We start from the raw sequence: 16,273 nt of genomic DNA on the forward strand, positions 1-16,273 counted from the left end.
GACCCAACAATGCAGAAGAGCCGAAGGCCACTATCAGAGCAACCTGGGCTCTCATAACACCTGAGCAGTACTACAGACTGATCAACTCCATGCCACGCCTGCATCGCCGAAGTAATTCAAGCAAAAAGAGCCTCAACTATGTATTGAGTGCTGTACATGCTCATACTTTTTATATTCATACTTTTCAGTTGGCCAAGATGTCTATGAATTATGAATGAATATAATATACAAATTTCACTTTTTGAGTGGTCATTGCAAAAGAGACTGGCTGTTCACAAAGCTCTGTGTCCAAGCACATTAATAGAGAGGCGAAGGGAAGGAAAAGATGTGGTAGAAAAATCTATGGGGTATTGTGAAGAGAAAGATGCGATATCCCAGACCCAACAATGCAGAAGAGCTGAAGGCCACTATCAGAGCAACCTGGACTCTCATAACACCTGAGCAGTACCACAGACTGATCGACTCCATGTCACGCCACATTGCTGCAGTAATTCAGGCAAAAAGAGCCCCAACTACATATTGAGTGCTGTACATGCTCATACTTTTTATGTTCATTCTTTTCAGTTGGCCAAGATTTCTATGAATAATGAATGAATATAATATACAAGTTTCACTTTTTGAATGGAAGTAAATAAACTTTTTGATGATATTCTAATTATATGACCAGCACCTGACCTGTAGATAGGAATGTGCATCTGTACCTTGAACCCAAACACAAAATAGTTATGTGTCACCACCATGTGGCCATATATTTTAAGACCAAAAAAATACAAGATTTTGTTTTATGAAAACTGAAAGTTTAATGTAATAAAATGACTGTACAAAAATAAACCAGAAAATGTCTTAGTTAGGCAAAGTCACTCTGAGAATTTTAATGTCATCCTTAGGACGGTCCTGACTATTGGTTTCAACCATGCCAATCCGATTAAGAACACCCATGCCCTGGCAGACTCTGCCGAATATACTGTGTTTGCCATCAAGCCACTGTGTAGGAGCCAATGTGAGGAAAAACTGGCTTCCGTTTGTATCTGGCCCTGCATTGGCCATCGCAAGAATTCCAGCTCCTACAAAAAAAAAACAGGTGGAAATAAATTTCTAGCAATTTCCAAGCCGATGAAATTTTCGATTTTATTCAATTTATGCTGGGTCATTATCTCTAATACTACTCACCAGTGAATTTCAAATCTGGATGCAATTCATCCTCAAACTGCTTGCCATATATAGATGCACCTCCACGACCTGCAGATGTAAAGGCTTATAGGTAATGCTGAACAAACCATACTATTAAATAACTAGATCTCTATTATTTAAATTGGACATTTCACAAGACTTTATTAAGATGTCAAATAAATCTTTTGTGTCCCCAGAGTACATATGTGAAGTTTCAGCTCAAAATACCATATAGATCATTTATTAGAGCATGTTAAAATTGTCACTTTGTAGGTGTGTGCAAAAATGTGCCGTTTTGTGTGTGTCCTTTTAAATGCAAATGAGCTGATATCTGCAATAAATGGCATTTATGTGGTTAGATAGTGCAGATTAAGGGGCGGTATTATCCCCTTCTGAAGTTCTGACATCACCAGGGGAGCCAAATTTCAATGACCTATTTTTTCACATGCTTGTGGAGAATGGTTTACCAAAACTAAGTTACTGGGTTGATCTTTTTCACATTTTCCAGGTTGATAAAAGCACTGGGGACCCAATTATAGAGCTTAAACATGGAAAAAGACACATTTTCATGGTATGTCCCATTTAATGTTACTCAGCATTCAATATTACTCGAACACGAATACTTTACCGAAACCTATTTATGGTTTTGTGTGATATAGGTACCAATATGTATTCACTGTGGTTAAATTGTATTTGTTTATCATCAACACTAAAGTAAAAAATTCAATCTCATTTGGAGTAAACATTGAGCTTAGCAGACTTTTTCTGTGCTCATACTGCAATTTGAACGGTAAAAGAGCAAAACAGGAGCCGTTTAAAGGGGACGTAACACATGACCCTCACCTGTGGCAGTTGGATCGCCCCCTTGAACCATAAAGTCTTTGATGATGCGGTGAAACTTAGTGTTGGTGAAATATCCTCGCCTTCCCAACTCTGCGAAGTTTTTGCACGTTTTTGGCGCGTGGTTCCAGTACAGTTCTAGCACAATTGTTCCCATACTGGTAAGAAAATGTAAAGGATGATGGTAACTTCTGGAAAAGGTAACAATCTGCTCCATATTATCTAATACAATCACTTGTTGTAGACTAGAACGTACTGGATTAGATCTATAGACCGTATGTACGAATAGTTACAACAATCAAAGCTTTGCCGTTTAACGTTAACGTTACTTATAGACGCTTCATTCATTCATAAACATGCACATTTCGACTTACGTTGTCTCCAACGATACAGTAGGGGGTTGCCACGAATCCGGTGGTATGCCAGCCATGTTTGCCAAGCAACTAATGATATTTTTGAAAGAGAATATATTAATTTTATTTTAAAATGTGTCCCTGGCGTGATAAGGAAGCTACCGATCAGGTTCCCTCGTTGTTGTATACAGCGGAACGCATGATGTTGATGTTGCCATCTAGTGGACTGGATGATAAAATCAAGTTAAAATTAGTAGTACTACTAGATCAATTTTATACATGTACAAAGTGTGGGATCCAACATCTGTTTGCCATTTTTATTATTTAATAAAACTAAAGATAATTTAGTAAAGTTTATTATAAATGATACATCAATTTAAATTTTATCATACAACTAAAGATAATTTAATAAAGTTTATTCTAAATGATATATCAATTTTATTTTTATTATACAACTAAAAATAATTTAATAAAGTTTATTATAAATGATATATCAATTTTATTTTTATTAAACAACTGAAGATAATTTAATAAAGTTTATTATAAATGATGTATCAGTTATTTTAATTATTTAATTAAACTAAAGAAAATATAATACAGTTTATTATAAATTATATATCAATGTTTTTATCAGTGTTATCAAGTTTTTTAGTAGGCTATTTGAAGCAAAAGTATAATACTTAAATTACATGATCCAAGAATGGATCCAAGAATGTTCCAAAAAGCATCTTGGGTGATTCGATGGGGAAACAATGCTGACCTTTATACAAATAAGTTGCCTTTGTCACTGGCACAATTTTGCCTATATTTGATTAGTGACCTAGAAAAACTAGGCCTAAATATCTACATATCGTTTTACTATTCATTTCACTTTTTTACATTTGTTTTAAACTTATTTCAGGTTTAAATCAGGAAAATGTGTCTACAAATAACACATATTGGTATTAACACGCAAAGTAAACACATACTTGAATGTAATTCATTTTTATTGCTTTTATTTGAGTGAAATACATGGTGAATTTACATGCAGTATACATATAAGAATACAAGAATTAAACAATATGACAAAATAAAAGCTCAAAGAAATATATATTTTTTAATTATACCATAAAACAAAACAGTAAATGAACTGATTGGAAACTGCATACTTTTGTAATCATACTAAACTCTGTTTAAAACATAAAATAAATAAAAAAGTACTGGTTTAGTTTAGCAGTGTAGATTGAGAAGAATAGAAAATATGTTGATTAAATTCCTTGTGATTGATGGCATTACCAGGCAGTATTAGACAGAGTATCAACATCTAAACTTGCCTGGTAAGGCACAAATCAAAGGATTTTACTGCAGCGGAGAGGCAGATCATCATGTGACTGTAGGAGAGACAGAAACAGACATACAGAGAATGACAGAATTGGAGTGTTTATATTTCAAAGAAACGATCTTAAAGGAAACGTTTGATATTAGTGAAGAATACAGTGCAAGCAAAGTGATGACATCAAACAGTTCACAGTAAACCCAAAGGATCAGCCAAAGATGGAATAAGTTAGAAAAGCTAGTTAGATAAAACCATATTGACCATTTACATTAAAAGAAATGCTTTAGCCCACGGCCACAAAATCTTTATAACATTTTATAAATTATGATTTTAAGTGTTTATTTAAGTGCTTTATTGTATTGTTTGTGTGTTCGGAAAACTGTCTGAATGGGTTTTAAATCCTTTCAACTTCAATCATCTTTAATATTTTACTTCCTCTTTAACACAGTAAATGGAGTAAGTGAACCATGTAGGAGCGGATCGTTCAAATACTGTTTTTCTCACACAGATCTCAGATGTCATGCACACAATACGACACAAGAAAGACAGGATGAACCCATCATTCACGTACACATAATAGGGTGTGTGTGTGTGTGTGTGTGTGCAGGTATTACTTTTGTGACATTCATGCCGGCATTTCTGGATAACAGGGTGGGGTTAGAACCGGGAATCCCTTGATGATAATGAGATTAGTTTAAAAAAAGACCTCTCATCCTCATCTCGTTTTTATTTACTTTTTTTTATTTATTCCATTAGGGGATCCTGCAATGTTGCCTATAGATGTTGTCCATCAGTGGTCTTTCTGAGATATCCTGTGGTGATGTTAAGCAACTTAAGCACTGCCACATAATCAGAATTCCTTGAATTAGTTTGAAAGTGTTTTGCATTCAACTAAATGAATTCTTTTGGTGTAAAAGCACCCAGAATGCATCGTTACCAGACAGTGTTAGAATCTCAGTAAACAGTCAAACACCGTCAGGTAAGATGTGCCCTAGGGGCGATGAAAAAACTCCCTTGACATCATCCAAAACGAGGATAAATCTGAAGTATGAACATATGACATACTTTCCATTGTGGTTTTGTATTTGTGTGTATTTGCATAGTTTGCTTGTCCACACCCAGATGCAAAGTGATTTCAACGATGCGTGTAGATGACCATCTGCATCATTACCAGGCAGTATTAGAGAAACAAATAACATCCAAACTGCCTCGTAAGATGGAGATCAACATCCAAATAATCCATTCAAATCGTTCTTGAGGGGCTTGTCCACATCTTTTTGATCCTTTAGTGTGGTGTTTGTTAATTATTATCCTCTGGTCGCCATCTTTTAGCTCAATATATTTCTTATCTTGTGACAGTCCCTATCTCATTTCCAATCGTATATTTAATATCATTAGAAGATAAAAGTAAATAATCCTACTTTACAGTACAGTACCATGCCATGTTAATCGATGCCCTGGCCCTTGTCTCCTTGGCAACCGTAACCTCTGAGACATCACTAGAGAAACCACTGACCTGGGAGACTTAAACTAATTAGTTGCTTCTTCATCAAAACAAATTGTGTCACCTTCCAAATCCCATTTCAAGCACACTAGGTGTCAATGAAAGCGCTTAGTCATGCTAATCAAAATGGCTGATCTTTTGTCACTTACACCTGAGCGTTCACCTGACTGACCTCTCACCTGTACGGTAGATGAGATTGTATAACTAACTACTGAAAGCGAGCTGACAGAGAGTTATTATGTTTTGCCCATATGAGCCGTACGGGATGTAATATGGGTGTGTGTCTTGTTGCTTTATAAATCTTTATACAGACCCTTTCAAATAAAAGAATTAAATGATAAACTGTACATATTTATATATAACATTAAAAACACTATTTTAAAAAAACACTATTTCATTTCTTTAAATGCTTTGCATAGAAAATATATCCTCTTTCATGCCCCTTTGTGTTGAACTGATCAAACAGGTTTGACATATTACGGAAGTTAAAGTTAACAGGCCGGGCATCCATTAAATTTGATACTAATGAACTCAATTCAATCACTTCAATCAAATGATTATATACAAAATATCATACATTATTCAATTCATAGCTACTCAAGAATAAAAAAATGTAAAAAAAAAACATAAACATATAATTGATATCATTCTTATGTAATTATCTGACTTGCTTACAGTTTAAAGCAGCATTTTCATTATATCTTTAAGCACTATATACAGAAATGTTTACAGTGTTTGCAATTGAATTACTTTAAATTGTTGAACTTAAAACTAAAATAACCAGTTACCCTATCAATTCCTGTTGCGGTCATTCAGTACGGAGTCATGGACAAGAGATGCCATTGTGTCGCAGCGCTGCTTTAGCTGAAGATCACTTCCTGTTCTTTCCATTTGTAAAAGCTACGATTGCTTCTTCGATGTTTGACCGAACCTCTCGAACCCCAAGTTCGTGAAGATGCAGGTGAAGAAAATACAATACGATTGGAGACTAGAAACACAATCTCCTGAAGCTCCTCAAGCGAAGAAACTGTTCCTACAAAACATCTAGGTTTTCAGGTACACCTTGGAGCCCTGCCCAGGTGTCATTTTTACGCTGTGACCAATCCTCGGTCTTCTTCTATGAGCAGGTGTGTCTTCTGCTCTGTGATTGGTTAGTTCAGTGTGGCAGGGCCTCTGGGTTTCTGAGTACACATATGAGGCAAGCGTTTAACCTTCAAAAAGACCACGCCTAATACTCAGTGTCTCTTGTTCTGGGTCAGTCTTTAGAGCTTTTGTCAAAATTGATCCTCTTTCCCTCTTTATTCATTGCTCACTGTTTTAATAATGTAGTTTTAGATCATTGGGAATCATTTAACAGAACTGTGTTTACTGTTCTACTCTTAATATGTTTACACTGATAATAAACTACGATCAGGGCAATAAATAGAAAGTGCATCTTAACAGGAGAAACGAAACTAAATGACCAACTGACACTTTGTTTATTTTTACATATTTAAATCTTTAGCTTGTATATACTTTACATAAAAGCCAGTGAAAAAATGCATTTCAAACACATTTAATCAGAATTTAAGGGATAAACATAAATGTTTGAGAATAATTATATAGCTATTTTTAACTTCTGCTCATGACTGATGTATCCTTTAATTGAGAAAACATGGATATAAATCATGTTCCTTTTGAGATTCAATCAGTTTAACTATTAAATTCAGTCTGGCCTACAAGTTTAACTTGTAAAGTGAGATTGTGTTCTTGTTTTATAATTTTATAGTCAATAAGACTATCACTAATAAAATTCAATAAGAAAATTTAAATAATTTATTGTCATATGTGGACAACAACTACTGTGCAAAAGTCTTAGGCCACCACCAACAGACTTGTTGTTTAAGAAGTTTTAATGTCCATCCATATTTATTTTTAAATCTATTTTATTAAGATACAAACAGAAAATACAGGAAATATATACAAAAAAAATTACATTTTCAGGACTAAATTTCTTCTTTAGGCATCTTCGGTGTTTAATGTGACTCTTTTGGGACTAAACTCATATTGAGCGTTTTCAAGCAGAATGAAGTAAAAAGACTAATTTCTTTAAAATTAGGATTTAATTTTATTTAGGTTTAAGAGATCCTGAAGTTTCCTGCTATTGCTCAAGTGGAAGGGGAGTTTACCCTAAACTTGACACATCAGTTTAAATTTATATACAGTTTTTAATACATATTTCCTGTATTTTCTGGATGTATTCTATTAAAGAGACTAAGAAACAATTATATATGATCACTATAACTTTGCAAAAACAACAAATCTAATTCTGGCATGGTGGCCTAAGACTTGCACAGTACGGTATACAACACAGATTACAATAGATAGCATGGCAAAATATGGACAAATTTAGGTACACTGTAAAAAATGCAAGTTCAACAATTTTAACTTGTTTTTATAAGTTATGTCAAGTTGTTTTTACTTCATGCTGCATTTTTTTTACAGTGTAATCAAAGCTAACAAAATAATTGCTGGACAAAAAGTGACAAGACAATAAATGAAAATAATGATTCATGGAATTACAGACACAATAAGAAACTCAGAATACGTTAAAGGAATAGTTCACCCAGAAAAGAAAATTCGGTCATCATTTACTCACTCGCATGTTTTTACAAACCTGTATACATTTTTTTGTTTCAATGAACAAGAGGGAAGATATTTTGAGTAATGTTTGTAACCCAACCTATCTGAGGCCCCATTGACTTCCATAGTATTCTTTTCCCTACTAGTGAATGGGGCTCACAAATTCCTCAAAATATCTTCCTTCATGTTCAACATAACAAAGAAATGTATACAAGTTTGTAACAACATGAGACTAAGTAAATGATGACAGAATTTTCATTTTTGGGTGCACTATCCCTTTAGGGGTTAAGCCTATTTATTAAACTTTGTCCACATATCATTTATTTTGTTTATTCATGTGGTGTGTGTACGAAATATCAGTACACTTAAAGGTGCTTAAAACGTTCTTCACAGCGATGCCATAAGAACCATTTTTTGGTTCTTCAAAGAAATATTCATTTAAAGGTTCTTGCATTCTGTTATACCTTTTTATATTCTAAAGAACCTTTTTTGAAACACAAAACAACCATACAGCAAAAAAATTATGTGGCATTGTGAAACACTTTTATTTTTAAGAGTGTATGTTAATTGCTCATCCACATAATAAAGGAATGCAGATTTATTGTAAGCTTCAAATAATCTGAATGAATAACAATTTAGATTATGGACAAGGCATTAGACAAAGGATCAAAGAACTCTAGTAGGAGTTAATGCTGAGACACAGGGTTACCCCGGCAACAGGTCACTGCTTGGTTATATTCACTGTCTGTGTGGATTGCTAATGAGATCCCCGAGGTCTGATTTGTGAGGCGAAAGGATGGAAGAACACAGGGATCATCTGGCTGACAGGGAGGCCTCCTGAGAAACCACGTACCTGAGAGAAGCAACCAAAACATCAACCATTTCTAAGAAACAAACTGTGGGCAAGGGAACCAGCACACCAACATGTCAGACTAATCGAAACTAACTTGGATGGACTGGCAGTTCTAGGAAGAATAAGAATGTTTAGACAGAGGAAGTGTGAGTGTGGGAGGAAAGGTGGAAAGACGGAAAGAAAATGATGAAAGAGCAAATAGAAGAAATAGGGGTGGGGTCAGTGACCTGAAGGCCCATGGGAATGAGTTGCAAGGATTCTCCAACACACAAACACCCTATTGTGCCTTATGTTGTTACATCACTTACCCCTAGACAATAACATAGACAATAATAATCTGCGTTTTTGTCTTTGTGTGTGTGCGTACAAATGACAAATAATACGTCTGAAAAAAGCCTATTACGTCTTTAAAATTGAATGCCAGGTGAGCACATACACTGTATTCTGAAAACATTACGTTATTGTTGGAAAAGAGACCATATTACTTCCTCCATCATAACATTTTCGACAAAACGTTGCTAGAGATTGTTTTACCCAGTGATTTCCTCAGGGGAGCGCACCACGGCTCAAAGTCAAATTCTGCATTCAAATCTCAGATCGATCGTCTGTTTTTTTCACTGCACATATTTATGCTATAAAAGTTATCGTTAAATATTGTTTTTAATCTATTTATTAAATTGATTGCTAAATAGCATACACATTGAATCATTTCAAGCAATCATTTAATAATTTAAACTTTCGATACGTTTCCAATAATCATAAACGACTCTGATTGGCAAATACACAACTACGTTGATAAAAGTAACAGGTAGCACGTGTCAATGGTGTCAACGCAGTCTACTTCCGCAATGGTCTGGACAGTAATTTTCATCAAACTAGTGACAGTAGCTTAAACAAAAAGATATTAGCTATGAGTTAAAAACGGTATAATTATAAGTTCAAAACAATATATATTTTTTTACCTTTGTACTTGACTAAAAAGGGACAACTTCCGGGTCGCAAACCCCGCCTACACTATCTTTCCCTTTCAAAGTAAACTGCCATTCTACTAAGTTAGTATTTTTGACGGTGAACAGTACGCTGACTGACATCCCTACAGGGCCGCTGGCTGTGAATGTGAACTTGAACCTGAACCAAGTAGTTATTTTTCAGGCAGGTTTTTTTAATCATTTTGTTCTAGTTAACCCGTTTCGTTGAGGTAAGCACGAACATGTTTTGTAGTTACATAAAAAATGTTGCTCGATGGTGTCGTCTATTTAGATTTGGTTATGCAACTTTGAGTTTGTAATATTAGTTTATGAACAAACATCATGTCGTCTGTATTGTCCACGCGTCGTTTATTTTAAGCATGATAAATGATAATGAATGCACGTGACATTGATGACGCGCAGATGAGTCGTGGTTTCCATGACGCCCACGCTTTTTTATGAAAGCTGTAATGAGATTAAATATTAGTAGAACAAACTATACGAGACATTCGATTCCTGGAAGACGACCCATAATAAAGGAGTAATACGAGTCTTTGACAAATTGTTTAAACTAGTCGAGCAGGATTTTGTCATGTATTTTAATGTCAAGTGCTAATCCAATTACACGATCTTTTCATGCCAGGGATAGCACATCCTTTTATTGTGAATGTTTGAAAGCTATTATTAATGTGTTTGGTTAAAATACTTGTAGATGATGAGTATTTATGAGATCAGATGATAATGATTGTGATAATCAGCCCTGTTGAAAAAAAACAATAAAACCATTACAGAAAATTCTAATGGTTTATTAAAATACCTATAGGAACCATTAGCTTTTACCATTAAAACCACTACACTGTAGTGTGTTTTGGGCAATATTCCATTAGAACCAATACATATTCCATGAGAACCAATACATAGAACCAATAGAACCAATACATACCATTAGAGACCAACAAAAACCAATACACTGTAGTGTGTTTTGGGCCATATTCCATTAGAACCAATAAAATTACCAATAAAACCATTAGACTTTTCTGTAATGGTTTTATTGTTTTTTTCAGCAGGGAGTATCCATACGGAAAGAGGAGCCATTAGCAATTTTTGGCCCTATAAGGGTGGGCCCTCTACCACACCCATGTTACTACTAATAAAATTATCTTTGGGGGCCCCAATAGTGCACCCCCCTTTAATCCAATATGTTCACTGTGGGTCAGTAGTATATTACTGTAAGACAGGTAACGACAAGTTCTTGTGTCTTTGTTGGTGCCTATATCTTAATTTTTGGCTTTTATTTAAAGGGGACATTCCAGAAGACGTTTTTAAGATATTAAATAAATCTTTGATGTACCCAGAGTACATATGTGAAGTTTTAGCTCAAAATACCATATAGGTAATTTATTGTGGCATGTTAAAATAGGCAATTTATGGGGCTGAGCAAAAATGCACCGTTTTTGTGTGTATCCCTTTAAATCCAAACGAGCTGCTCAGGTGGGCGGAGTCTCAAGCGCTCCCGCTGTAGAGCTGACAGAACATCGAGGGAGAGTCTCTCACGAAAGAAGTGTGTGAGCGATGTTAAGCATTATAAATATGAACAAGTTTAAAAAGTCAATTATCTGTTTTATGCATACTAAATACATGTTTATCAGTAGATGGGGAACATTGTGGAATAAAAATAAAGACTTAAGGTCTCATGTTGCCCTTGTTTTAAACAGGCATAATGAGTTTCAGCATGTTACAATAAAATACACGTCCACAAACACTCAGAAGTTTGCTTTTTGACCAAACCACACGAGCACATTTAAATGATCTGTAATAAAACAACACGTTTAATGCTTAAACTTTAGAGAAACAGATCAAATTACATGTTTAAGTTTATTGTGCACACATATTGAACACATTCGCGTTTCTGTCAGTCTCTCATCTATTTTGTAACTCCTCATTGATTTGAAACTTCAGAGAAACATTAAACAACATATTTACTTATTGTGTATGATAGTGAATACGCGTTGTTCACTCACTCTGTCTCGTGCAGTGCATTAATCCTCGTGTTCATTTATATAAACTTCAGAGAAACATATTAAACAACATAACTTACTTGAAAGCGAACCGTCGCGTTGCTCTCTCTCTCTCGTTTGTTCGCTCACTCGCTTTCTCTCTCTTGCACTAAGGTAACGTTAATCCTTTAGAACGTTAATTCAATCTTTAGAAAGATTATTAAAACTACAAGTTATAAGATTGTAGGCTCCTGTTTGTGTTTGATGGAATACAAACGCGTCGTGCTGTCAGTCATTCTTTCTCTCTGTCTATCGCACTCGTGAGGCCGTTCATGGTTGGATAGCGCAGTTGAAGGGGCGGTATCATTATAATTGGAGCCCTTACCTACGTCATGGGGGGAGCGAAATCCGCATGACCTATTTATTCACATGCTTGCAGAGAGAGCCTTACCAAAACAAAGTTACAGGGTTGCTATTTTTCATGTTTTCTGGGTTGGTAGAAGCACTGGGCACCCGATTATAGCACTTAAACATGGAAAAAGTCTGATTTTCATGGAATGTCCCCTTTAATTTTCAGGAACATGTCTATTCTGAAGATACATGCCCGTGAGATTTTTGACTCTAGGGGTAACCCCACTGTGGAGGTGGACCTCTACACAGAAAAAGGTGATTCCCCTTGACTTATCTTCAGTTATCTTTAAACCAAAAAAGGAAGAAGATGGTACTACATCATGCATAAACATTCACACCTTCCCCTTCTGATTTTTCACCAGGTCTGTTTCGGGCTGCTGTCCCCAGTGGAGCATCCACTGGAATTTATGAAGCTTTAGAGCTAAGAGACGATGATAAGTCACGTTATCTGGGCAAAGGTAACTTTATGTTTCTGATGAAAAATTACAAATTACATCTGCTCTTCTGGACTTTTGTGACGCTAGATTTACTTTTTAATAAATCAATGGACCATTTTTCTCCTTAGATCTGTTTTCTGTGTTAGGTTGGAAAGGAGGACTTAAATGTACTGATTATATACTGGTTCACCATTGTGTTAACAGGTACTTTGTGTACAAATGAAAATTTATTTGGACTTATCTAGATATTCCCAGTTTTAAATTTTTAATTTGGTGGATCAGTGGTGGATTAATTTGCATGACATATACACTCCAGTGTTAAACTGTTTAATCTATGCAATGCTTGTAAAGCATGCAAATCACAGTGAATGATGAAATAATGTTTGGTGATGTATATTAACATTATTAATGCACTTTTAAAGTCTGAATGCACTTTAATATGAATGTTTCTGGCTAATGCTTGAATGACAAAACAAATTCTGAACGAAAATATCTGATGTAGATTTTTGATTGCAGGCACGACTCAAAATTTCTGCATAATAACTATATTGGCTATTTGATGTTCATATCTGCCTTATTTATTTCTGTGCAATCCAGGTGTTTCAAAGGCTGTCGAGCATGTGAACCAAACTATTGCACCTGCACTGATCAGCCAGGTGAGATAATTTTTACATTTCAAAAGGAAGAATCAATAAACTAATTCACTTTGGATAAATAGGAGTGATCTTTGCCTGTTTTTGTCTCTCTTTCTTTCTTTATTTCCTGTGCCACATAGGGAATAACAGTAGTTGAGCAAGAGAAGATTGACCAGTTCATGCTGGAATTGGATGGAACTGAAAACAAGTGTAATTCACAACATTTCTATGTTTACACATTTAACAATAGGAAATGGCTTCACGTTAAATCTGTTTCCTATTAAGTGTCATTTTGAAGTTTGTAAAAACCCCAAAAATTGGTTATTTGCCCAAACAAACTTTGTTTTAAGACAATTTTAAATGAGAATCTCGGTGTATGTGTCACTATCTTTTATAAATGTGTTATGTAGTGTTTGACTAGTTACAGTTAAATAATGATTTTGCCTTTGAAATCCAGCTAAATTTGGTGCCAATGCTATCCTGGGTGTGTCCCTGGCTGTGTGCAAGGCAGGAGCTGCAGAGAAAGGTGTTCCTCTCTATCGCCACATCGCTGACCTTGCTGGAAACCCAGAGGTTATTTTGCCTGTCCCGGTGAGGATTAGTGTCCCCCTATATTTGGAATAATACTGTACAATTAAAAGTTCTGTTTCTATAGGATAAATGGTTGTTATATTATTTTTGTTTTCCATTAAGGCCTTTAATGTGATCAATGGTGGCTCGCATGCAGGCAATAAGTTGGCCATGCAGGAATTTATGATACTGCCAGTTGGGGCCAGTAGTTTTAAGGAGGCCATGCGCATTGGCGCAGAGGTGTACCACAATCTTAAGAATGTTATTAAGGAGAAGTATGGTAAGGATGCCACTAATGTTGGCGATGAGGGAGGATTTGCACCCAACATCCTGGAAAACAAGGAAGGTATTGGAACGATAAACCTCTAAAACTGTTGTGATGTCATCAGTTTAAAGTCATCATTACTTGATTTGTGTATTTTTTTGATAGCCTTGGAGCTGCTGAAGAATGCCATTAGTAAAGCTGGATACACGGATGAGATTGTGATTGGCATGGATGTGGCTGCATCAGAGTTTTATCGCGATGGGAAGTATGACCTGGACTTTAAATCTCCAGATGATCCAAGTCGATACATCAGCCCTGATGAACTTGCTGACCTCTATAAGAGTTTTATTCAGGACTATCCAGTGGTATTCATTGGTCATTTCCGGTCTCCCTTCAGTAATTGTAATACTTGCATATATGAACATATCACAGGTCATTTTAACATGTAAAACAAGCTTTTTTTTCATTCTTGGCCCTTTATCACTACTTCAGTGGTCTCTATTGAGGACCCCTTTGACCAGGATGACTGGGAAGCATGGACCAATTTCACTAACACCACAAGCATCCAGGTGGTGGGAGATGATCTCACCGTCACCAACCCTAAACGTATTGCTAAAGCAGTGGAGAGCAAGGCTTGCAACTGCCTGTTGCTCAAAGTCAACCAGATTGGTAGCGTTACTGAATCCCTGCAGGCGTGAGTTCAAATTCATGACCACATATTTATATATCTGATGAGTAATGGGTAGGTGTTAATAAAATCTGTACCCAAAGGAAATGTCACAATAGGTTTGGAGCATTGCATTTGAATGCCCATCATTTACTAAATTCTATTCATCCACTGTCACTTGTAAGAGTGTGTACATTTCCAATTTATACAACTGCTTTTTATGTTTAATTATAATCATAATTTAATTATTTAAAAAAAAAAATTATATCTTCATATTCCTTCCAGATGCAAAAACCGCTAAAAGCTACCTGAAATAATAATATTAACCGAATGCTCTTGGCACATATTATATGTTCATCAAACATTTTTGCTTCAAATCTGTTTAATCCTGGCCTCAGGCCATTCAGTAATAGCGGTTTGTTAGCAGAATATATTAAGAGTTTGATAAAAATTTACATTTACAAGAAACATGTCAGATGCACTTAGAGGGTTTTGCATCTGAGCTCTTCAATGTCTAATGTCACAGATGTAAGATGGCTCAGTCCAGTGGTTGGGGTGTGATGGTGAGCCATCGCTCTGGGGAAACAGAGGACACATTCATTGCTGACCTAGTTGTTGGACTTTGCACTGGACAGGTACAATGTATTTTTCTTATATATAACTAATCCGGACTTGTTCAGTTACTTGACCATTTTATTTTCCCTTTATTAGATTAAAACGGGAGCCCCATGTCGTTCTGAGCGCTTGGCGAAGTACAACCAGATCCTCAGGTGAGTTTACATTTATTTTTAATCAAAATGCAATGACAATTTTCAATTCTGCACCTGTTCCTCACAAATGTGCAAAAATATCTATTAAGGCCTACTCATGATTTGCTTTTGTTATGCACAGAATTGAAGAGGAGCTGGGGGACAAAGCTCGCTTTGCTGGGAAAAACTTTAGAAATCCACTGAACTGAACTGAAATAATAATAATTATTCACACTTAAAGGGATAGTTCACCCAAAAATGAACATTCTGTCATCATTTACTCGCCCTCATGTGTTGCAAACCTGTATTAGAGGAAATTCTGATGAACACGAAGGAAGATATTTAGATATTTTATATGTTTGTGATCAGGCTGTTCATGAGCCCCATTCACTTCTATAGTATAATTTTGTCCTCCTGTGGAGGTGAATGGGGCTTATGATCAGTTTGGTTGCAAACATTCTTCAAAATATCTTCCTTCGTGTTCATCAGAAATTGTTTTTTGTACCGGTTTGTGGCAATATGAGAGTGAGTAAACGACAGAGTTTTCATTTTTGGGTGAACTATCCCTTTAAGACCACTTGGTGTACTACTGTAAATCTACTCATAGTTCGGTTAAAGAATATGACAGTGTCAGCAGAAGTCAGTATTTGTCATGACAAAATAGCCTAATTTTTGTGTTGTTACTGACTCCTGAGGAAATGCAGACATTAAAGTTAATAAAAAAAATACTGTAGTAATGTTTATTTAAATTATTAATACAAGTGTTGACACTTGGTGACTGCAATGCAAACGATAAGTAAGTATTTTCCATTAAAAGTTGCTTAGCAGATTCTTCGAGTCCGTGCTTGTGAAAGTGAACAACACTGTTAGAATAAAAATGTTACCCAAAAAAGTGTGTGACATAATTTTATTGTACA

General features: G+C 35.5%; 2 protein-coding genes across 4 annotated transcripts; one reads left to right on the top strand and one right to left on the bottom strand.

Annotated features, from left to right (window-relative positions):
* Positions 1-775: 775 nt before the first annotated feature.
* ppil1 (peptidylprolyl isomerase (cyclophilin)-like 1) lies at positions 776-2,584 on the bottom strand. Its single transcript, XM_055213405.2, has 4 exons — positions 2,385-2,584; positions 2,014-2,168; positions 1,171-1,239; positions 776-1,064 (listed from the first exon to the last, which is right to left on the bottom strand). Exons 1-4 carry the CDS (start codon positions 2,438-2,440, stop codon positions 844-846), a joined length of 501 nt encoding a protein of 166 aa, XP_055069380.1. The 5' UTR covers positions 2,441-2,584; the 3' UTR covers positions 776-843.
* Positions 2,585-9,621: 7,037 nt separating this feature from the next.
* Positions 9,622-16,185, top strand: eno1b (enolase 1b, (alpha)). Of its 3 annotated transcripts, none has more exons than XM_073870359.1 (12): positions 9,622-9,809; positions 12,200-12,288; positions 12,396-12,491; positions 13,068-13,126; positions 13,246-13,315; positions 13,563-13,696; positions 13,799-14,021; positions 14,106-14,300; positions 14,430-14,634; positions 15,134-15,242; positions 15,319-15,377; positions 15,499-16,185. In XM_073870359.1, exons 2-12 carry the CDS (start codon positions 12,204-12,206, stop codon positions 15,563-15,565), a joined length of 1,302 nt encoding a protein of 433 aa, XP_073726460.1. In that variant the 5' UTR covers positions 9,622-9,809; positions 12,200-12,203; the 3' UTR covers positions 15,566-16,185. The 3 variants fall into 3 exon arrangements, with proteins under 3 accessions (XP_073726460.1, XP_073726459.1, XP_073726458.1); XM_073870358.1 differs by having other exon boundaries at positions 9,631-9,855; XM_073870357.1 differs by lacking the exon at positions 9,622-9,809 and adding an exon at positions 10,081-10,166.
* The last annotated feature ends 88 nt before the right edge of the window (positions 16,186-16,273 follow it).

This window comes from Misgurnus anguillicaudatus, chromosome 8 (assembly GCF_027580225.2).
Source record: "Misgurnus anguillicaudatus chromosome 8, ASM2758022v2, whole genome shotgun sequence".
Classification (NCBI taxonomy): domain Eukaryota; kingdom Metazoa; phylum Chordata; class Actinopteri; order Cypriniformes; family Cobitidae; genus Misgurnus; species Misgurnus anguillicaudatus.